This window comes from Talpa occidentalis, unplaced genomic scaffold (genome assembly GCF_014898055.3).
Source record: "Talpa occidentalis isolate TD23 unplaced genomic scaffold, MPIMG_talOcc4v2.1 talOcc4.5, whole genome shotgun sequence".
In the NCBI taxonomy this organism is placed as follows: Eukaryota; Metazoa; Chordata; class Mammalia; order Eulipotyphla; family Talpidae; genus Talpa; species Talpa occidentalis.
In genome coordinates this window covers 89,599,084-89,624,130 of record NW_023604861.1, presented here as the reverse complement: position 1 = coordinate 89,624,130, position 25,047 = coordinate 89,599,084, and the positions used below count along the sequence as shown (strand labels likewise).

General features: G+C 37.0%; 1 protein-coding gene across 6 annotated transcripts in view; it reads right to left on the bottom strand.

Moving 5' to 3' along the window:
- The window catches only part of CTNNA2 (catenin alpha 2), a 1,153,910-nt gene that overhangs the window by 777,716 nt on the left and 351,147 nt on the right, over positions 1 to 25,047 (bottom strand). For all 6 annotated transcript variants that reach the window (XM_054701781.1, XM_054701778.1, XM_054701779.1 and 3 more), the window contains one exon: positions 3,312 to 3,515. In XM_054701781.1, the coding sequence (XP_054557756.1) occupies positions 3,312 to 3,515 (204 nt within the window). The remainder of the gene's footprint in view (positions 1 to 3,311; positions 3,516 to 25,047) is intronic.

Here is a 25,047-nt window from a genome sequence, read left to right as displayed (position 1 = left end):
CCCCAACTGGAGTTTGAAAGGAGAGGATTTTGTCTATTTTGTTCCCTTATGTGTTCTAAGGATTCTAGAACAGTGCCTCACATAATACTTATTTTCTGTAGGAATACTACATTCTAAATTTGCATCCACTGTAACATTTTTATCAATAAAATGCCACGTTTATTTCCTACCATGGGTCATTTTTCAGATTCTTTTTTCTGAAATAACATTGTTAACACCATAGACAGAAAAAAAATAACAGTGTAAGTTCCAGTGAAAAGTTAATGTCTTCATTATGATTTGGAACTCTTTATAGAACACAGAATAATGCTCCAGCAGCCACGCTGGCTGATGGCACTAATCCAAAGAACCATCGGGCACCCTCTTGAAGAAAAGTTTCTCTCTGACCATTTCCCTCCACACATATACAATAATGATGTTCTTTTTAAGGGGGATTATTTGTTAGGAATCATCTCCCTTTGCTTTATATTGTAAGCTTGATAAAACAAACTAAGGCCACCCAAGGTTTTCTTGAAATAATTCCAACAGTCTTTTCTAACCACTGCCATCTTCCACGATCACAACTATTGCCACATGTGTCTGCTAACCTAGCCTTTTTTCTTATACCATAGTTTTCTTCAAGGACATAATATTTGTTATATCTTCAAATACCACCTATGGATTTTTTTCATTTGAATATAACTTTGTGTAAAGATCTAACACACCCTGATATTCCAGCAAGCACAGTGGAACCCATGTGGCAATACCACAGCCCAGGCCCCACAAAGACTGCTTTTTCCTAATAATTCAGTGCACAGCTAATTTCCCCAATCTCCATCTCACTCCACTCCATACCATTAGGCATGCTTTTAGACCACCTCTGTCTACATGTGACAGAGTTGAATCTTTATCAGGGACTGATTAGGAGATTTTTAGAATTCAATCTGTTATGCCATTTTATAAATATTTCACTACTAACTTCAAGACATAATCTAAATAAAATTAATGCCTACTGCATTAAGATGAAAGTATGCAGGGTGATAATTTGATAATGCCTTTATTCCCTCAGCTTACAAAATTTCAAAAGAAATATCATACCAGCCTATGCCCATTTATTGGTTGCTGGTAACTACAACATACTTTTCAATCAAGACATAGATGTGTTTGTGACTTATACTAATGTGTGCGATATCAAAATAAATGAAAATCGACATTGTGGCCATCAGATAGCAGTGCACTGGACACATCTAGTAGACTCCAAGAACACAGACCAGGGATTACGGAACTGATCTAGTTGCATCCAGTTCTATGTTGAAACCACCAAGGAAGTGTGCAGTCCAAGTCAGACTTACAGTTTATTATAGAAGTCAACATAGGGGCTTTATTTCAGCCTCAATTCTTTATATGGTTCAAAGTGAGTATCATTTGTATACTTTGAAATTTAAGCACTATACCCACCTATGTATTACCTGTAAGTTGTCAAAGTAGAAACCACGTTTTCAGTAAAAATTAAAAAAAAAATCCTGAATCACAAACAGCTGGAGCCAATAAAATACAAAATCACATCAGCTATATCAATTTGTATGAATTTCCACTGAAAGAAAAAACTATTACTAGATAGGATTCTAGATACCAAACTGAAAATTACATGTCACATCTCTATCAACTCTTCTTTAACCACATCCTGTGATTTCTATTAACATGAACTTATTTTTCCTGACTTACGTATCTATAATCTTAAGCATTGGTGTGATCTCTGAAGCTTCTACTTCCTTCTTTGGCAATAATTCTTTACTGATGAACTACCATCATGCCTTAAAATGAACCAAATTCCACAAGTAATTAGCCTGTTGCTATTCTTTCTAGAAGCAACAATCTCAAATTTTATAAGCATTCATTTTTGTTAGCTCTTTATTCAAAATATTCACCCCGAATGGGAGACAACTGCTATCGACATTACTGATTTTACCCTATGATGCACCCATAGCTCCAAAATCACAGAAGGTGTTAACCATCCAGAGTCTTAAAGAGGTCCTCATAAGCAGCTGGGGACTGCACGCATGAGGCATCCACACCTTAATCTGTGTGTGCTGAACATGGGCAAATCTTCCAAAGTCAAAGAGGCTAAAGGTTTATGGAAAGAAACAGATTTGTTTTTTTATTGTGTAGGATATTTCTGTTTCCTTTTCTCAATCATAGTTCTCAGGGGAGTCTGGCAGGAGTACCACCATTTGTGCCAATGCCAATTCTTGGCTGGATCTATTGTGGGCTGAGGGACATTCAGGATGGAAATGGTAAAGAGAAGCTTGCTGAAGGGAGGGCCAAGGGTTATTATTATCATCATTACTCTGATTATTGTTATTTTATCTCAGCAATGCCTCCGGGAATTCTCACAGCAGGGGTTTCAAAAGCTGTGAGAAGATTTTTAGTGCCCCTGTTATCCACTTGACCACTCCATAGGGCAGTCCTTTAACAAATCATGCCCAGTCATTACTTTACCTACATTTTCCCATTTTATGCCTAAACATTCTCATACCCAAGAGTCCAGGACAGGGATAACTTCAGATTATTCATGGTTATAAGCACCCTGCATTAACAACATCACCTCAGTGGAATCAAAGTAACAAATCAATACAAATATAATTCAGTCCTTTCAAAGCAAAGAATATGGATTTCATCTCCTTTAGTCTTCAGGTATACAAGAACTGTCATTTTTTATAACTGTGGGAGAGTACAGCTATTATCTGTGCTATGATACATCTCGATACACTAATACTCATTTGAAGACTTGGAGATTCATTCTCAGAAGAATTTTTAATTGTACAATGAATCAATAAGGTTCTGCCAAGATTTACTGCAGTAAGAATGTTTTCATCACAACCAACTCTGTACAAACATTTTAAAATCCATTACAGTTACTAATGCTTCCATGGGTTGAGATTCACATCTATAGCTATCCTTGGCTTTGAAAGGACTTTGTATAAAAGAAGACTTTAGCATGTTCTCAGTTATTTCCATCAATCATCTACTTTTTCCAATGAAATATTTCCTAAATCAGAGGCCAGCCATTAAAACAACCAATAAATCATTCAAGTGAAAAGCCAATGTTGAACTAACAAGATTTTACCCTCCAACAATCTCTTCCAAACCAAAACTGCATTCTGAGATAAAATGAGGACACATATTCTCCCAAAGCAGTGTTCTGGTTTCACCAAACTCATTCTCTTGGGGGCGACACCCGCCCCCTTTCCACACTAGGCATGCTTTCCTAAATGCAACAAAATCACAAACCAGAATCCATCAAGACACGAGCACTAAAACCCATGACTTACGTTATTCATGTACTCGCTAAGCAGGTCCTGGAGCGCCTGGCGAACAGCGTTGCATTCAGCCACGATCCTCTCCCGCCTGTCGTCACGCGTGCAGGAGGAGTCGGCCATGAGCGCGGCCCCGCTGATGATGCTCTCCAATCTCTCTTCCAAGGATGGCCGGAACCTGGCCTCGCTGAATGTCATAGGGTCCAGGATAATCTTATTCTGAAAGTAGTACAATAAGAAAAAAATGAGTAAAGAGATGACTGCCTTTTTAAAATATCCTGTTTTCTAAACCAGAAATTATCTGAGGCCAGGACAAGACTCTGTGAAGGAGAAACTGGTTAAGTAGATAAATCCTAAAGTGACCTTGACAAAGTATCCACTTTCTGCAAGAATGTTTGTCCTAAATCTAATCTTCAGGGAGAAAGCAGCACTACATGTTGGAAGAATGTGTTCTTGGCAAAGGCTATCTCAACCGAAGAGTTTTCAAATGAGATTGTGACACTAGCTTGACATTTAACAACAAAAAAAAATACATAGCCTTCAAGGAAAGCACATTTGCATGTGGCACACTGGGGAATTATGGATTTCAGAGCCCCAAAGCTAAAGATGATATATATGTGGTCAACAATATAAGAGTGCATCAGTGGTGACAAGTGTACTAACCACATCCTCCTCTGTCCCATGGCAGGTTGCCTTTGAAACCTGGGCAGACAGATGCAACAGACATATTCAGTACAGGATACTTTCCACAAGGCATAAACATCTTCTGTATCAAAACTAGTGTTCTGGTAAAGAAATTACAGCACATGTGTCTGTGTCTGTGTCCACAGCATATGTGTGTTGTGTTTGTAAGTGATTTTGATTTGCTCAAAGTATCCTGTCACCTCACAGGGCAGCAGTGTTGGGAGTGGCATGGGAAGGAGGAAACACATCTCAAAGTCCAAGTAGAGAGAGACACCTAGAGGGGCTCACACCTCAGGAGTGCAGCCCAGTTCCAAGGGCAGTCTCACATTTTTGGGGGATCAGGTTCAGGGAAGGTGGGAAAGAAGATGGAGGAATGTACATGGTGGGGATGTGATGGGTGGGGATGTGTATTGGGGATGCATAAATGTCTGGCACCAGCTAGGGGAGAGTGAACAGGGGATGTTGCCTGGGGGCACCATTGTTGCTGCTGATCAAAACATCCTATCTCTAATTTCTGTTTACACTTTTCTGTCAAGGTAGTCTTGCTGGACATGCTTATCTAGCCATAATGTCTGCCTGTTGTTTTCAGCAGATACTGGTTTTCCAGTATGTTCCTCATATCAAGACTTTTGTCCTGATGACAGGCCCTGCCTGACTCTACATTTTAGCTTGACCATCATGAACTCTGGGTGCCAAGACAATATCCCGAGAGCTGGGGAATCCACATCTAACAATGGTACTAAAGTGTTCTGAAGGAGCCTAGATAAGGGGGGAATAGAGATGCCCCCTAAAAGGAAGTTGTCAGAGAATTTAAGATTAGTTTTTCCCCAGCTCATCTGAGGAGCTGGGAAACATGTAAGTGGAGATATCCAGAGCTGGAAAGAAATGCACATTCATAATTCAGGAGACACATTAGTCTGTATGAGGACTGGGTGGTTGTCAGAGGAGTCTGACCACAAGGGAGTGAATAGAATACTGGTGAAGTGAACACAGTAGGAATTAAAGACCAAAGACAAGCCAGTTAATATCAATTTCCAAGGGCATGCACAGGGGGAGAATAAAAAAGGAATATAGAATAGTCAAAGGAAGAGGAGCAGAACCGTGAGAATATTATTCCAAGCAAGTGAAGGGTATAGGCAGACTGATGACATGTGTGATAAATGGCAGAAAATAGAGAAGCAAAGCTCAGTTTTTCCACTGCCTGGTTTCCATTGCTGACCCCTCTTCTGTTCAAAGTAAAGATCATTCCAACAAAGTAAACTTAAATGGAATGACCTGCTGCAGGAAATACTGTGCTCATTTTCATTGGAGGTGCACATGTGGAGGCCCAAGGACCAGCGCAGTGGTGATGGAATAAATGGCCATCCAGCTCAAGGCTCCTGTGTGGGAACACCATTCCATTACTGTCTCGCTTGACAGTCATCATTCCTTAAATATTTGTCATAAATATATATATATATATATATATATACACATATACATATAATGCACATACATACTATTAGAAAATACAATTTCCCATATTTACACAAGAGAAACAAAGATGAGAGTAGTAGTGATAGCATTGCCAATTTGCCAGTTGCCCAGTACCTACTATGTGCCCATTAAATTACTGAGTGCTTAGAGGGGAAAACATAATACACTTGTATGATTTTTTTTCCCCAAATGGAACATAAAACAACTGCTTAACTGCTCCTAAATGTCTGAATATGTGCTCTGAGAAGGTTCGCCCTAATGCTCCAAAGCATACTAAATTATTTGCTGTAGATTGCGCTTAGAGAGTCCGTGGTTTCTCTGATACCTGCCCAAACACAAATCTCTAGAGCAGAGAGACCCTTTCAACACAAGGACTTCAAAGTCCTAAGAAGGAAGTGCAAGCAGGTAATGAATCAGAGAGAGAAAAGCTAAATACAGACCAGGGCTGCAGGTCACTAGAATCTTGGATTTCCTAAGAAATCACTCATTGGTGAAAGCTTCTGCTTCAGTTTTGAGGTCAAATTCATGAGGCAGGGCCAACAAGAGATAGCTGCTCTGTTTTCTATGTTTTGGCATAAAGACCGTTTCATTTTACACTCTTGTATTTAAGAAGAAAAGGACTTTTATTTAGCTCAGAACAATGCTAGTCAGACTGTGTTTCCTGGAGCCTACTCTTGGGCATAACCTTTGGCTGTCAAAAAATTGTGCAGGTCTCAGTACAGTGGGGGCTTTCCAGGGTCAATCACTACAGGTAAGAGTCCCAAAGGAAAACCTGAGAGGGAGAGTAGGTAGTCCGGCTACACCTGCCTCTGCACTAGGGCTGTTTCTGCAATGACTCTTTCCAGTGGGATCCATTAGACTTAACTTCTGCTTTCTAGCTCTCTCTCTTGCCACTTTTTCATTGAGAAACGCCATGGTAACATGGCTTCTTTAATGCAAAACTCCCCAAGGCATTTTGGTATATGTGTATGTAAATGTAGCTATATAGAAATATATAAATGTATTTGTTTACATGTTTGTGTGTGCATGTGTGTGCATATGTGTGCATATATATCAATATATATAGATCTCCAGGTAACCTCCATTAACTATTGATATTCTAATAAACCCTGAGTCAAAATATAACAGATTAATTTTCTTTCTAAAGATTACTGACTTTCAAAGAACTACTTTATGCAAAACTCATATTAACATAAAACATAATGAAATAATTCTCTTCTGCTCCGAGTTTTCAGTTGATTCTTCAGAATTATATATGGGCTCGAGGATAGATGTTTATTCTATCCTAGAATATATAAAGAATACAAAGAAATATAAATATATTCTAAAAATACAAAGAAGTGTCAATTTGATAGAACTATACTGAGTAAAATTTGAATTCTTCAATAAGGGCAATTGTAAACCAGTTTCTCTGCAGATGCAGAACAGAGGAAAACGTGCTACTGTCATTAGAACATTATTTCCTAAATTATTTTCCATGCAAGACCAAACTTAGAGATATAATGTTTTAATGAAAAAAAGAAGTTTCCCTGGCCAAATATGTTTCAGAAATACTGCATGGGTCAGAGCAAATTATCACATGAAATGCCTTGGGGAGTTTTGCATTAAAGAAACCAGGGCTACCATGGCGTTTCTCAAACCCATTTAAAGCATAGAGTAAGACACTTTCACAATGCATGTATTATCTATGGGAACCTAAGAAACATACTTTGGGAAATGTGACAAGAGAATTAGCAGTATCAGCCAAACGAGCTGCCTACCTGCCATGGCCTGGGGCTGTCATGAAAGTAAATGCACTGAAACATTGAGCTTGAAAAACTCTGCACAAAAGTTACCCTATTCATCACATTTCTAATGGAATTATTCATTATTTATAGATCGCAGGGGAAAAGCTTTTTAAAAAATCTCCCTGGAAAAGAAACAATAAATTTGCAATATTCTGAGCTATATCTGTGGCAGAGATGTGGACTTTTACAATGATGGATGAAAAGGGCTGGCTAGCAGGAGAAGGTACTCAGGGGAGAGAAAGGCATACAGGCAAAAAGGCAATGCACCGGTGACACGTGGGTCTGTCTGTGTGTGTCAAAAGAGAGGACAGACTGCCTGTGGATGTTTATCATGGGTGGTTTGGATTGCAAGGAATGGGTAGAGGGAGGTATAAGGGTGTATGCATGCGTACATGTATGTTTCAGAGAACTGGCCCCATCTCAAACAGGTCTTATAAAATGAGAAAAGAATAAAAAATGAGTCAAATCAAGGTGGAGTCTCAAAGGCTAGAGAAGAGACTATGCACACATACTAAGGGAATTGGGAAAAAGTAATTCCTGAAACTGAATCCTGAACAAGAAACACAAATATGAAAGCCAAAGTGAGAGAGGAGTATTTCTGTACTATTGGGGAGTGACATAAAAATAATAAATACTTGGACAGAGTCTCCTTGCTAGCATGTTTCAGATCATCTCAGATAAGGAAAGTGTCTAAATACATTACATTTCCTTCCATCTGCTCAGTCTGTCCTCAACTCTCTGTGAGGCTGCCCTCTACTGGACAGAAGGGTTGCAACATCAGCAGTGTCCAGGATCAAAACTTAGCTCCGGTCACTGAGGAAATTCATACAATGAGCAACATGCTATGCCAGACAAAGAGCCAGGCAAAGCCTTCCTATCTTTCCCCTTATGACAAGGTGGGCTGCTTTGAGAGGATTTTACGCTACTCCCAACAGTACTGACTTGTTTTAGTCCACTGATAGTTCACATTATAAATATCTGAGGTTTTTGTATGTATTTTTTAAACTTATTTAATCATTTTATCTTTCTGATTTTTTCATTCCTTTTCATTTTATATTGTCATTTTCTTTCATTTTTAAATGTAAGTTTGCATCTCTTTATCTCTTTTTTGAAGACTTTCATTTATTTTTATCTTGTCTACTTTCATTCTGTTCATTGCATTCTATTTTATTTTGTGACATATTTATTTTCCATTAACATCTTCACTTTAAAAAATATTGTTTCCATTCTTAGAGTTTATGGAGTGGCACTCAGGAAGCATGGCCATAAAGATAGCAGCCACAATAATTCACACCCCAGCAAAGGAAGCAAAGATTCTATTCTGTCATCAAGTCCATGCTGCAATGGTCTCTTAGTCCTACATAATTGATTTCCTATTTTTTCAATCTAGAAACTCTACAAAATTTTAATTTGAAATAATTCAGGGACCTTACAGTTCAAAACTACTTCCCATAATAATACATTTACCTGTACTCATGGCAATACAATTGTCAGAAGAGTACTGCTTCTAAAGAGCACCCATCATTTATTCTCTCTACAAAGAGATTTATGATCTACAATTTCAGTACAATCACAGAAGTTAAGTCGATTCAGGTTCTGATACAATAGGCGGCCGCAAAGAGGACTCTGTCAAAGCAAAAAACTGAATGCATGACAAACGGTTTGATAGGTCCATACAATTTTGTGTTCTTGATACTACTGTATCCCTCTTAGTGAAGAGGAAAATGATGCCAGAGAGGTTTCCCTGGGTCACTCAAGTAGGAAATGAGGACACCAGATCTGATCACAGGTCTTTAGACATAAGCCCAATGTTCCATCCACTGCATCTGATCACTGACTTTAAGTTGAAATATACTGAAAAAATCATAGCTGTAAAAATATATTTCCTAAAAAAACTATGAATGCTCTTAAACCAAATATAATGGCATTGTATCACCTGTCATACTGTCTTATGTCATCTCAGTCACCTTGTTCTTGGAATAATGAGACTATATATAGTCATTCATTCAACAAATGGGTGCCCTTCATATACACAAGGATTATTACCTGGAATACCAATTATATAACAAGAATTAAAAAAAAAAAAACCACCAAAGCAAAACACACGAGAAACTAAATGTCAGTTGGATATAGCAAGAAATGTCCTCAGAGAGATCACTCTCCAAAACTATAGACAGAGCAAAGGACTGAGCTCAAACTGAGATAAACACCCTGTAGCTGAGTCCGTGCACACACTGAAGAATCCTTTATCTCACGACCATTTTCTAATTGTAAATAGAATAAAAAATATGTATGACCAATTATATATGACCAATTTGGAAATTATACCAAGGAGGCTATGAAATGACTGTATGACAATTTGCATAGTTGAGAGGAGGAAGGTAGTGAAATCTTTCTGGAGATTTTTCCTCAGCTGGGACTTAAAAAGTATAAAAGCAGTTGGCAAAAAGTCAGGGGAAGGAAAAGAAAAGCTGATTTAAGATGCCTATGATTCACTTAAGTGGAAAAGGCTAGTGGAAAGTTGACTATAAGCATATGAAAATCAGGTAGGTATAGGCCTACTTTAAAGATATAGGGTCATCAGAATAAAGGCAGGAGAAGAAGCCAAGAGTATGGTGTGATACCCCACGGAGAACAGAATGAGAAGTGATCCCAAAGAAAGTTCACTGTCCATGGTCCTGGACAATTATCTCTGAGTACACTTCTTGCTATATCCAGTTGACATTTAGGTATGCTTCTTGTGTGTCTTGCTTTGGTGGACAGAGCAAACCATTGTCCTCAAATTGAGATAAATGCTTTCTCGCTGTGTCCATGCTCTTACCCACTAAACAACATTGCTTCCTTACCTTTCTGAGTGCAGGATGCTTATCACTATGAGGAAATTGATGGAACAGACATTTCTCCATCATGGACACAAAAGTAACAGTAGTTCATGATTCTTTCATTCTTTACTATGGTATGAAAAACAATGAACAATATAAAAATGCTACTTTTTTCTACTTTTTAATTTCTCACCTCTTTCAAACAGGTGAGCACTAATTTAATACTTTTTTTTTTCCTAACAAGAAGGAAAAAACAAATATATCTTAGTCTTTTTTTGGCTAGGAATTCACCACCTTAGGCTGAATTTGTATCTAATTGCAGTCAAAGCAGTAATTGAACAAGAATGGCTTACCTGAAGATCTGATACAAAAAAGTAATATGTTTAATTAGTTACATCAGTACAAAGGCTCCCTCAGTCACTTAACACTAATAGAATGGGAGTTAAGGTCCCAAGATTCTTAAAGCACAGCTGAGGAAGGTACCATTTTTCTTTTATAGTAGCCGGTAAATGCTTGTTTTTTTTTGTTTTTGTTTTTGTTTTTTTTAAGATTTATTTATTTATTTATTATACAAGCACTGGGTACAGTCAGAAGCACGGGAGGGTGAGAGAATTCACCAGAGCCATGGCAGGAAACAGAACAGGCAGACTGATGAAATACACTGCTGAGGGGAGTAGCGAGCATGGCAGGAGAGGTCTGTCACGCCATGTGGGACCCTTGCCAGTGGCCGGGGATCAAACCAGTGCTGCAGAGGCTGCGGGCAGTTTCACAGCCCAGTGCTCAACTGCTGCGCCACCAGGGGAGGCCCAGTAAATGCTTATTTAAAAAAAAAATATTTATTTGTGCATACAAGAGCTGGGGTGTAGGCCAGAGGTATGGGTGTGAGAAGATTCACCAGAGACAGAGTGGGGAGTAGAACAGGTAGATCTACTAAAGTACACTGCTGAGGGGAGCGCCAGTGAGACAGGAGAGGTCTGCTGCGCCATGTGGGTTAGCTACCTTGCGAGGGATGGAACTCATGCTACAGTGGCTGTGGACAGCTTCATAGTGCTGAGACTTAACCTCTTACACCACCAGGGAGGCCCCAGTAAATGCTTATTAAAGACAGAAAATTTGTATTTAGATTTTCCAGTTTTCAACATTAATCCCTTTGGGGAACTAATTGGCCATTCCAAATAAACATAATCTTCAAAATTTGAAAAAAAAAAAGGACAAAGTTTTGATAAAGTATGGATTTATAATAATTTGTTTTCAGTCAAATCTTATAAACATGGAAAAAGTCAATACTAGCAGTATTTGAAAGCCCTGTAATTTTCTTTGTTTTTGTGACAACCTTGAAAGATAATTGTGTTCTGGATTTTTACTACCTTCATAGTTCAAGGTAGCAACTAAGGAAAATAATAAATTGTGCTGTTCTACCTCATAAACACCAGACCCTCACCACCTGCTGTCCACCATAACTACTTCTAATCAAACAAGCAGAGAAAGAACAACAACAACAAAAAAAAAAGTCAACATGTCCTTATGAAGATGGCACGTTTCATTTTGTAAAGATCTCAAAAAAAAAACAAAAAAAAAACAAAAAAAAAAAAACCGGCCTCAAAGTGAAAGTTAACATTAGTCAAACCCATTCATCTAAAAGATTATGTTGGGGCCTCCCTGGTGGTGAAGGGGTTAAGTACAACACTGTGAAGCTATCTGCAGGCTCTGCAGCACAAGTTCAATCCCAGGCCAGGGAGGTGACCCATATGGCACAGCAGACCTCTCCTGGCTCACCCGCTGCTCCCCTCAGCAGTGTATTTCAGTCAGTCTATCTGTTCTGTTCCCTACTCTGTCTTGGTGAATCCTCTCATCCCCTGCACCTCTGGCCTGTACCCCAGTTCTTGTAAGCATAAATCTTAAAAATAAAAAAAGGTTATCTCATTCCAATATGGAGTCATTAAAGCAATGAAAAATAGAAAAAACACTGGGCCTCCATGGTGGTGCAAGGGGTTAAGCACCACACTATAAAGCAATCCGCAGCTATTGCAGCATGAGTTTGATCCCCGGCTGGCCAGGGAGAAATACACATGGTGAAGCAGACCTCTCCTGTCTCGCCCGCTGCTCCCTTCAGCAGTGTGTTTCAGTCAGTCTGCCTGTTCTGCTCCCCACTCTGTCTCTGGTGAATCCTTTCACCCTGCCCCCTCATCATCTCTGGCCTATACCCAGCTATTGTATGCATAAATAAATAAATCTTTTAAAAAATAGAAAAACAAAATGATGATGTACTTTTAAGTGATGCAATATTTCTGCTCTTATTATTCCCAGCTTTCTCCAGGAATAGGCACATTTAGCATCACACATTTAACATCACCCTACCCTCCTAATCATCTCTGTGTGTAGCTTGCCTTATCTTGGGGTATATCTTGGTAGTTTTTATGGTTCACCAATACTACAGTCCTTCCTTCCTCTTTATTCCATGTATAAAATGCAAAAGTCCTTCTGGTTCTTACTCACTGAAGAAATACAGAGCCATGTGCTTGGAGGTAAAAATGAAGATGCCTACGCAAGCTTTGAGAAAGCCAAACTCTGGCTTTCAATGAAAGCTTAGCTTAGAACTTCATACTGCCTCGGTATTTTAGAAGTGATCACTGAAGGTAATGAGGGAGTAGAAAACTAGCTGGCTAGGGAGCTAGCCTGCAAGAGCTGGCTGCAAGCAGACTGTCAGGCTGATTTTTAGATAGCAGACTGAGGCTGGGTGCTTGAGGGAGCAGAAAGTTGACAGGCAAAGGCTGCTAGCTTCTGAGCTATCAGGCAGAGGCTGGTAACCACAAGAGGCACACAGAGGCACACAGAAGCTTTGATGGCTTCACACCAGTGGGTGGCAAAGTGGGGCAATGAGGCAAAGAGGGGTAGTGGAAAAGCACCAGAATGGGGAAAGTTCCCATGAGAGATTATAAAAGTAAACCTACTCCCAACAGTAATGGGCTCCTCCCTTGAAGCCCCTCCTGCTGTCAGGAGTCTCCAGCAATAAACCTGAGCTTGCTAATCTTCAGCCCAGTGTGTCAGTGATTATTCTTCAATCACTTGAACACAAGAACCCACCTGATCAGCAGGAGTAACAGTCCTAGCAGAATCAAGGATTGTTAAGGAATTTCATTTATTTATTATACAGATTTCTCAAGCTATGCAAAGGTAGTGTTCCCATGGAAACTCTCATAAACCAAAATGGTATAAAGCAAAGTAGTAATTACTATTAAGTTACATTAAAAATTTTGAGCTTTCCCAGAACCCAAAAATAACCTACTAAACCATACCAAGAAAACTACAAAATATAAAATGACACTAACATATAGTAAAAGTGGGAATGATGTGAAATATATACAGCCTGTATAAAGTAGATCCTAGGAACTAGCTTGGTGGTGTCCCTCTCATTACCGGAGGGGTCAAGTCACCCTGTAACAGCTGCTACAAAATAAACATTGAACAATATCTGTGCTTTTCACCATTTGTTATAAAAGTAAAAATCTCCTTAGGATGTCTTTTGGTTAGCAAAAACAGATATAATGAAGGGATCTTTTAAAGATAAGTGAAAGTGTATGTAAAATATTTTGAAAAGTGGAAATAACTTATTTTGCTGCAGGGATACTATCTATATGGAAACAAGTCAGTCCTTGGCAAAACCAATGGATTTAATTGTTCACTATCCTGTTATTTTTAAAACCCTGTTATCTAATTTAAAACTTTTGACTAGTAACTCCTAAAGCAGCCCCTCCCCTTCCATTAAAATACCTATTGATGGGGCCTCCCCTGGTGGCGCAGCGGTTGAGCGCTGGGCTGCGAAGCTGCCCGCAGCCTCTGCAGCGCAGGTTCGATCCCCGGCCACAGGCGAGGGTCCCGCATGGCGTGACAGACCTCTCCTGCTGCCCGCTGCTCCCCTCAGAGCTCCACTCCCCTGTATTTCATCACTCTGCCTGTTCTGCTCTCCACTCTGGCTCTGGTGAATTCTCTCACCCTCTTGCACTTCTGACTGTACCCAGTGCTTATATAAATAAATAAATCTTTAAAAAAATGCCTATTGATAGAAGAAAAAAAAATTTTGAAACATTGAGAATGAAAAACATCTACTGATAATGAGGCATGATCATACCCCTGGCTCTAAATGTTTTAAATACTTCTTGTAAAAGCCAAAGTTTGAGATAAAAGCATAAATCAAGACCATTTTAATAAATTAGCTGAGGTGTCTAAATCAAAAGCATGGTATTTGTTCAGTTTTAAACACCTATTTTCCCTGTAGTGCATCAATAATTAATACAAATACATTTCCATCTTTTTCATTTTGTGCCAAGCTCTCCCAATGAGAATCTCTGTCTTTGCATGAAAAGTTTCTCTCATGGACTAATTGGGGTAACATTTTGAATGAAAAAATATGAAGGATACTGAGTTTGAATCATCTATTTTTTTAATAAGCTGTGGAAAATTTCTATACTCCATTTTAATTTACCTTAATTTTTAACTTGCATAGCAATCTTATTGAATTCTTACTCTTATTTTTAACTATTTGCCTGAGAAGAAACCCATTATGTCATTTATCTACTTAAGATATTATTTGTAATTAAACAGTTTAATTGGGAATAAATGACAAAGATAATGACTTGATACTTATACATCACTTTTTCTTAGGTAGTTAATGTTTTTTAAAGATATATCCATCTAAGCCCACACTACTTTCATTTTAGAAGAGAAATTGGTATTTAGGAAGACAGTTATTTACCAAAGATAATGAATTAAAAAAAACTGATAAGTGTATCAGATAATTTCACTCATCTGTGGAGTAGAGAAACAAAACAAGGAACTGACAAAATTAAACCAAAATAAAACCCTAGAAATGTGACTACCGAATTAGGGCTACTAGAAGTACAGAGAGATGAAAAAGAGAGGGCCCAATGGTCTAGGGCAAAATAGGACAGGTAATTTGGGGGTGTGGTGACATACATGTGAGGAGGTGTGAACCTACCCCCCAAACTATATACATTGTGTAAACTAATATGATCTTAATTTAAAAAAAAATCAATAAAAAATTGGTGAGGAAGTCCAACTTTGAGTGATTCTACTGGACCATATGATCTACAGAAAATTACTTTTGTTTCCCCAAGTTCCATCACCTGTACATGCTGCTGAGTTGCTGAGGGGGATTCCATATGCAGTCTCATAGTCTGATTAGGATAAGTTTACAACTTATCACAGTAAAATGAATTAGGCAGCAAGCTTTAACTAATCAGGTCTTCATAATGATTTAATTAAATTTAATCAAATCAAGTCTTTAAAGGGTCAAAAAAAAAACTAGTTTTTATTCTTTCACTGCAAAGAAAGATCATATTGACTCATAATTATCCTTATTTTTCTACATTGTTGATCATCTTTTTTATATGTTTCCATCCAGAGAAAGGAAGCTTGAGAGTTAGACTGGTGTGAGATTGCTGAGAATCATGAAAGACAGCGTTCTTAAAGATGAAGTGAACTGATATAAGTTTATGTCTACCTAAGCTATGCTTGCTGAAAATGGCCTCTAGTTGGTGGATTGTGACTGTAAAATTCTTGATACTGATTTCCCTTTAAAAAAAAAAAAACTATGTTAATTTTCATATAGTATAAGTTATAACAAAAGGCATTAACAATGTATGTGTATAAGTATAGAGTGTGTATCTGTGAAAAGGAGAGTGTGACTGAAAAACAGCAGCATCACAGAAATAAAATTCCATGAACATTTGAAAGGGTTGATTATACCAAGGTCAGTAAACAATGGCTCATGGGCCTAGTTTTATATGGGTAATGAGGTAAGAATGACTTTGACATTTTTATATAGCTGTAAAAACTATGGGCCTACCAACAATGCTATATTTCTGTTTAAAATCCTTTACCTTGTTACATCCTTGAGCAGTGAAAAGAGGTAATCAGCCTGGGTGAAATAATGAAGTAACATGAACCAAATAATCTAGTGAATAAATAATTAGTTACTTATCAATCATTGAAACTTTTTTTAATTTTAATAAAAGGAGAAACAAACTTCTTATACCAGAAATTAGTTGCATTCTGTGTTTGTGGCTTGGAATGTTAAATTATCCATTTAAAACAGAAAGTCAATTTATATTTCTCAGAAGCAATTATGACTTAATTGCTGTTATCAACCTAATAAATTACTAGGTGATTTCCACAAACTGGTTATACACTCAAATTTCATGTCTGATGAAAGAATAATTGTGTCAATATTCTGCAAATATGAAAAGGAAATTGGTTCATTGGCCACAAGGGAAATGCATACACCTTGAGTGTATACTCATCTATCTTTTTCTGTCTATTTTTAAGCAAGCAAATTAAGATGGGAAAGAAACAGTTTGTATCTCACAGGAATAATGTGCAATGTTAATTGCTTTTCAAGAAACATAGCATGGCTTGAAAAATATTCTTTGTGCTTAATGAGGATGTCATGTTCTCTTCTGAACTCTGAATCCTGATGCACATCTGTTGATGATTTAAATTATATAATTTTTTTGTATAACACTGGAACAAAAAAATCTGACAAGGGTAACCCATACAAGAAGCTAATAGCTGTCCACTGGTGTATAAAAGAATGTCCGTGAAAGCCTGGAAAGTCTATTGTGGAGAAGCTCATCAGGCATATGGCAATAATTCAGACAGCTGAGAAAAAATTATGGATGAATAAACCAGATAGCCACTAAGATGAAAACAATTAGGATGTTCATTTATATAACCACTCAAAAAACATTTATGTCTATGAGCTAACAGTTCAGATAATACTAGAATGAGGCCTGGTCACTGACTCCTGGGGCTCACATTTGGGGAAAGAGAAGCCAGAAACCAGATAATATGTTTAATATTAATATGCACCAAGTATAATAGTGACATAGAAGGAATAGTGTAATCAGGGAAATTAGAGATTTCAAAAATAAGTCAACTCAGTAAGAATAAATTAAATGTATGAGGTTGCGGGGGGAAAGGCAAAGAAATTCAGATAGAGGAAATACTGTGAGGAGTAACATATGCAAGAAACAACAAATGTATATCTGAAGAATGCTAAATAGCTAATTACATCAGATTATAAAATGAGAGGTGAGAAAAAGGAGAATATAAGTGGTCAGAAAAACTGAAAAGATTTAATGCCATGCTAGAAATTTTGAGTTTATTCTGAAAATACTGTTCATAAAAGGACTGAGTCAAGAATAATAAAGGGAGCTATATTCATAGGGTCTCAAGATTAACTGAAGAGGAAAGTGGATGACGTTGTTTTCTGCACTGTCGATAATCAAAAGGTAGTTTCATCCCACTTATATGGATCTTAGAAAATAAGAATTTAAATAAACTCAAAGATCCAGAGAACAGATTGGTGGTTGCCAGACACTGAGAAGTGGGTAAAATGGATGAAGGGGTCAAAAGTACAAACTTTCAGTTATAACAAAGTAAGTCCTGGGGATACAATGTACAGAACGGTGGCTATAATTAGTAATGCATAAATTGTGTACTTGAAAGTTACAAAAATGTGGTGCTGCATGTTATATAGGATTATTGTGGTGATCATGTCACAGTATATGTAAATATTGAATCATTACATTATACCCTTAAAACTAATCTGTTATATGTCAGTTATTTTTTTAAAGATTTATTTATTTATGCATACAAGAACTGGGGTACAGGCCAGAGGTATTTGGGGTGAGAGGAGTCACCAGAGAGATTGGGGAACAGAACAGGCAGATTGACCAAAGTACACTGCTGAGGGGAGCAGCAGGCGAGTCAGAAGAGGTCTGCTGCACCATGTGGTTTGCTCCTGCCAACCAGGGATTGAACTCATGCTGCAGGTGGCTGTGGACAGCCTCAGAGAATGTGTCCTAACCTCTTGTGCGACCAGGGAGGCCCCATAATCTGTTTTATGTCAGTTATACCTCAACATAAAAATTAGTTCCTTCAGCTTAAACAAGAAATACAAGAAGACAATTTACACTTGACAGAGGAAAAAACTTGATTTAGTTTTAGAACTTTTAGATACTTTGAAGTCACTCAAATTAAGGTGTCTCATATACAGCCTATCACAGGTTGTATGCTTTAGAGAGTCTGAGACCAGAAAAAACAAATAGTTCTAAAAAAAATGAGGCCCTTTAGGGAGAAGTAAAGGGTGAAGAAAAGGGTGAAACTCCAGGAAAAAGTCATCTTTAGATGGCAGGAAAAGAGGAGTCGGCCAAGAAAAGAGAAACGTAGTGGTCAAAGAGGCAAGAAAAAATAAAGCAAAAGTGTTATTCATGAAGTCATGGGGAATGTGACCATGAAGAAAGTAGTTTAAGGAAAAAGATGCCTTAGCATGATCTGTGTTACCTGGGAAGTTAATTACACACACGCCAGCTTTGTATGACAGATACTTGATGACTCTTATTTCAGTTTTCCAAAATCAAAGACAGGGTGATTTAACCATAAGGACTAAAGCACAGGACAAGGTCAATCATGCATTATTTTGTTGTAATTATTATTTTCATTATTAGTACTGTCAAGAATTTTGCATTATCAATTCCTTTATCTTTAATATAAATCACTTTTGCAATAATTATAACTTTTGATTAAATGGACTCATTTTGCCTCACCTGTTGTCTATTAGATACTAACACTCATTCCTTCTTTCATTCAATTTTTTTTTTGAAAACTTACTAAGTACAAAATAGTATTAGGCACCAGAAATAGAATTGCTACCATGCAAAATATTATTTTAAATATATATAACTTAATATACATGTAAAACAAGGACTGCTTAATATACGTGTAAAAGAATCTACTGCTTTTTCATGAAAACTCCATGTGGAAAGTCATCTACGAAGGACTGTGTAAAAGAAATCTCTTAACCTCTGAGCAATCTGCCATCTAAGAAGATAGAGTCCTATTAATTCTCATGCCTATATAAGTTTTATATACTTAAGTTTGTAGTACTAATCACAAGTGTGTTCCTCTTTTTCTCTATTCTTTGCGGCTCTTTCATTTTATTTATATTGCTATATTTTATTTATATCGCTATCTTTGCTGTGTCCCCTACCACAAATTCTCTCCAACACTCCACTCAATATGTGGATGTCTGGCTTAACTTGCCTACCACTTTTCTCCATTCTGCATGTGACAGCCTACACAAGGCCTGCCTGACATGGCAATAGGTCTGAGTTATATATTTAAAGTAGTAACAATATGTGTGGTTTTTTCATAGCTATTTATCTCCAAGTGTTCTATATCAGCCTGGCAGCAGTTAACTGATGATCCAATTAGCCTTTCCATACTATAATTTACACTTTCGAGCAAAGCTTAATTAGGAAGAGCATACAGAAGGAAACCTGCTAGGGAATTACAAAGGATCACTCCATTTTTCCTCCAGTCCATCCTTAGACCTGCACCCTTCAAAGTTCTGATTTTAAATTAATTATTCCTTACATAGGAATGTAAACAGCAGTCACTAAGGAATAACTACTTCACAATATCTAGTGATTGATGTCAGACAAAATTTATATATAGCAACTAGTATTTGCAACATAAAGTGTAGAGTCATAAACATCAAGCATAATGCATTTAAAAAAGACAACAAAGAACAAAGTGCTGAATAAGGATCATTGGCATTAGCAAGAGAAATCCAGGCTCCGCTTGCTAGAAAGCAAAGAATCAACTGTCATTAATTTACATTATATATTTTTTCAGTATTCCCAGATACAAAAGACAAACTATAATCATACCGAATAGCACATAAATCCTCAAATAACATGCACCTATAATTAAAGGAGAAATGAGCAATAGTTTAACAGCCTGTATAAAGTAGTTCCCAGGAAGGAGTTTGGGGTGCCCCTCTCACAATTTTGGGTGTGTGCTGCCTCTAGAGTAACCTCTAGAAAACAAATACTGAATGCTATTTTCACTTTCCACCTTTGTCCTAAAAAGTTGAAAATCCTCTTTAGATTTCTCTTGGTTAGTAAAAATAGGTACTAAAAGTGTAAAAAGTGAAGTGGAATAAAGAAAATTTTAATAAATGTCCAGATTAACCTAAAGATGTTACTGGCAACGGTTTGAGAAACAATCTGTTATAAGGTTTTGGGCAAAAAACTGATATGCAACCATTTATATATCCCTTGTTCCAGAGTAATGAATCATTTATATTTTCAAGTGTGTAGCCATCTGACTATATTATGATTCTTATCTTTAATTTAAAAATCCATTTTGAGTGGTCAATCAATATTAACTAAACTTGAACATGAACTTGTTAAAGTGACAAATCTTGAAAACAAATCTTTTAATCTTTAACCAAAGTGGTACATTTATATCATGTTCTAAAATGAAATATACCATGGAAAAAAGATACTTTCCTAGTGCAAAGGATAATAGTAAAGCATCCATTTCCCACCAGCATCGTGCCTAACATTTATGTAATGCTCACATTAATCACTCAATTTTAAACAATTGTTTTTGTAGCCAAATTCATCAATTCTCACAGTAAACCTTTCAGCCACATTAGCCCAATGTTACCTACTGGGAAATGAAAACTTTTAGACCTGCTCAAGCATCAGGAAAGATAAACAGGTAACAAGACAGTCCCATGTGAATGCCCACACTAGTACCACAGTCACCTTTGCTTCCAGGCCTGTAAGTAGCACATAGTCCACATGTGAGGGGGAACCACAGAAGGAAGTGCAAACTCTCTCATATACAGAGTAAAAGTAAGGACTCTTCTAGTTTCTAGGACAACTATAGCACCATTGGGATAAATGAGGCTGAAGGGGGACAGGAAGAACATGTGGTCTAATATTAGGCAAGGAAACTACTTGATAGGCCATCATCAAGATGAGACAGGAAAATCTAGCAGAATCAACCATTCCAAAATATTTATGAACTATTTATCAGATGTGAAAACTTGTCAAGTGGGAAAATGCAATAGAATTTTCTTATCAAGTATTCTTCATCTATGTCATGTAGATAAGACTTGTTTCTATGACCATAATATATCATAAAGATTAACAAATGAGGCTAGGTAAGGTAATTTGGAAATTTAAGTATAAGAAGGACTTCTGTATTTTGTTTTTAATAATTAGAGATTTACAAAAATAGAATAAGGGACTCCCCCAAAGATTTCCTCTCTGTAATGTGCTGCAAAGGTAGGAGGTCCACCTGTTGGGGATGCGGGAGTGGGGACTAGGATTTTATGGTGATAATAGATGGCCCGAAAATATCTTTTCTGATTGTGAAGTTTCATGAGACTATGAGAAAACACAAAAAAAGTAAGTAATAAATAAGTTTTCAAAATATATAAATTATGTGGCTCTTCCTTTCCCACTCCCTCTCACTGGGGATAAGTATATAGTGCCTTATCATTAAAATGCCACGAGTCTTCTACATTTGAATGTTTCTTTACTCAAAGATCACAAAATGTTTAAAAGGAAGTCTTGAATATTATATCATAATCCATCAGAAATAAACAACTATATTTTTTAGTTTTATAGTAAAATAGAGCATGTGGGCATGAAACAGTCAACATAGGGATATTAATAACTATATTTAACCATTCAGTTGTGTGACAATTATCTAGAATCGACATTTGGAGAGATTTTGTTGTACTTACTGACTTCCTTTAAATTCATAATTATTTCAATCAGGTAAAACTAGCAAATTTATAGAAGCTCTGAAAACAACTCTCTCATGAATCCGTAATTCTTAATGGTAAGAATTGGGGAAAGGTTCTCTATGTTTGTGCATGTGTATGTGTAAAATAAAGTTGATTTTACCAATTTAAAAATAAGTATGTGGGGGGAGCAGGGAGAGAGAAAATAGTTCAAAGTATTACTAGATTAATCTTGGTAACGAATGCATATGTGTTCTTTATTTTTATATTTGCGGCATATCTGTATCAGAGTTAAATTTTTTCAAGGTATTTTTTAACATAAGGACTGCTAGTGAAGGTTGAAAATGAAAAATACAGAGAAAAATATTCATAGTCACTAAGACTTAAAGATAAAGCACATACATTTGGTAGTCCAATATACACTCTCAAATGTCCAATATACACTGCTAATGTATTTCTTTATATCTACTACTGCAGGGAAAGGGATTTCTTAGGTGTTAAAATGCTAACGTTGTCTACCTTTGTCTGGTGTCATGTTTGTTTTGTTTTGCTGCTCCATATTGTAAATGGGCTGGAGAGAATTTGGACATAAAAACAGCATGCAGGCCCAGGCCACAGGGCTGCCACACTGGGCGCTGGGAAGAGACATGATACATTGTCTTTTCTACTCTAGAAAATCTACTACTTCAGAGCTCCACAAATGTCATCTTTCTTCAAATCTATGGTAGGCCTTTGTTAAAAAAAAAAAAAAAAAAGTTTTGTGAAAATGGTCTTTCTAGTGGTTGATATTTCTTTCCCTAAATACTAAGCCAAAGAGGACTATTAAAAAAGACAAGCTTTGAATCTTTGTATCATCTAGTGCATCCAAACATTATTACAAATATTCTTCACATGCACAGTAATACCTATTTTCAGGCAAAGACGATTCTTAACTTCTGAGGAAATCTGGTTAGTTTTCTAGAATTGAAAAATATTTTAGAGATCACTACAGTTCAAATTCCCTAGCTATGAACTCATTTGTACCCTCAAGTAATTTGTATAAGCATCTCCTGGAAGAAAGGAAGCTTTAAAATGTACTTGAAACTCAAAAGAAAAGGAAATAATAGAGACAACATCTAAACCTTTTAGTTTTATATAGAAAAATTATGGGCACGTATTATATATGTCGGTATCTATAGAATTTGCTTCCATGGAATCAACCAAGTGTGAAATGAAAATCCATGGATGTGTCTGTACTGAAATGTACAGATTTCCTCTTGTCATTAATCCCTAAATAATTTAATGTAACAACCATTTAAAAAGATTTACTTTGTATTAGGTACTAGAAGTAATCTAGAGATTATTTGAAATATATGCAAGGATGTGCATGGGTTATGTACAAATATTACACTATTTTACATAAAGGACATGGACATCCATGGATTTTGATACCTGTGGATCTTAGAACCAGTCCCTGTGATACAAAGGAATGACTGTGTATATAGTAAATGCAAATAATATTTACATAGCTTTATGTATTAACATATACTCATAAACTTATATACACATATGGGTACACATATATGCATATCTATACTCTTTTACATATATATTTATGAAAACTTTCTGAAAAATTTTAAACACATGTTAAACCTGAAAGAAGTGAAAGGAAATAATACCAAGCATAGAAGACATGAGCATAGAAGACACCAGCATAGAAGACAGGAGGTATTTTCAAACCAACAGATGTGCATACATGTCTGCTTCTTTCAGAGGATCTACTACATCTGAGACTTGGCCAACAAGCAGGGTCAGCACCAGAATTTCTTTATAAGACAGTTTTAAGAGAGATAAACTAGTTGCAGCACTACTTAGAATAGGCAAGTTATGGAAACAATCTAAGTACCCACAAATACATGAAAGGATAAAGAAGATGTGGTGTGTATACATAAAGAAATACTACTTAGCAAGATTAAAAAAAAAAACATAAAATCTTGCCATTGCCAACAACATGGATGGAACTGGAAGGGATTATGTTAAGCAAATTAAGTCATGTCAATACCTATGGTTTCGGTAGTAGGCGTGGTATAATATACTTTTGTAGATGTGTGAACCGTACCCCTGAAACATATACAGAGTTATAAAACAATGTTACCTCAACAAAATTTAGAATTTAAAACAAAAGAAAGAAAACTGAGCAGCAATGAAATGTAGAAATTAACAATGACTTTTCAGTTTTATTTTTCCTTATCATTTGTATTAGCCTCTTTAAAATAAGCGTCATGTCTTGCTAATTGTGATAGGAAGATATCACTTGGATAGAATATGCGATAAAAAATAACTTCCTCTACATTGTGATTCCTAGACCAAACAGGAACACCATCCTCAGCCATCAATTTATCCTTTTCCCCTACCCTATTTTGTCAGCCACCCATCTTCCTTCCAGATATATAGTTTGAACAATCATATTCAGAGTAACCAGGCCTTAGGAAATCTGATACTTGGGCCTCCCCTGGTGGCGCAGCGGTTGAGCACTGGGCTGCGAAGCTGCCCACAGCCTCTGCAGCACCAGTTCCAGCCAGGCCACCGGTTCAATCCCAGGCCACTGGCCAGGGTACCACATGGTGCGACAGACCTCTCCTGCCGTGCCTGCTGCTCCCCTCAGCAGTGTATTTCTTCATCAGTCTGCCTGTTCTGTTCCCCGCTCTGGCTCTGGTGAATTCTCTCACCCTCCCGTGCTTCTGACTGTACCCAGTGCTTGTATAAATAAATAAATCTTTAAAAAAAAAAATCTTATACTTAAGGTGAAGATAAAGGTGGCCTTCACACCAGAAACTGGAAAAGGAATGAAAATCCCCACGCTAACACAGAGGTGGTGTTTATTCTTTTAATTAGTACCAGATGTATGAGTTCTTACTGTAGGAATCATTCATGGCTCAAGTGGTGATTTAATTTCTGAAATTTTCCTGTGTGAAACAAAAAGACCTCCTTTTCAAGACTGCTTATGCTTTGATCACACCTTCTTGGAAGCTGTTCTCTATCGGGGGTGTGGGTGTGCCCAAAGGAGCACAAACAGCATTGTTACATGCAGAGCTATTGTCATGTGACATTAACAACTTTTCAATTACCCACTATTCTCTGAGGCTTTTCTAGGGAAAAAGCTTCAAAACTGACTTGAGATGGATGATATTTGGCTGCTGACACTTTTTTAAGAGAATGAGAAGGAAAGAATAATTAGTTCACATGAGTGCCTCCCATGAATTAGACACTTGTGAATGTTAGCGCATAAGGCTATTATCACAATCTTGAAATGTCTACATTAATAAGCCATTTGATAGATGAAGAAACAAAGAGGGGAAAGTGATATGAGCGCATTT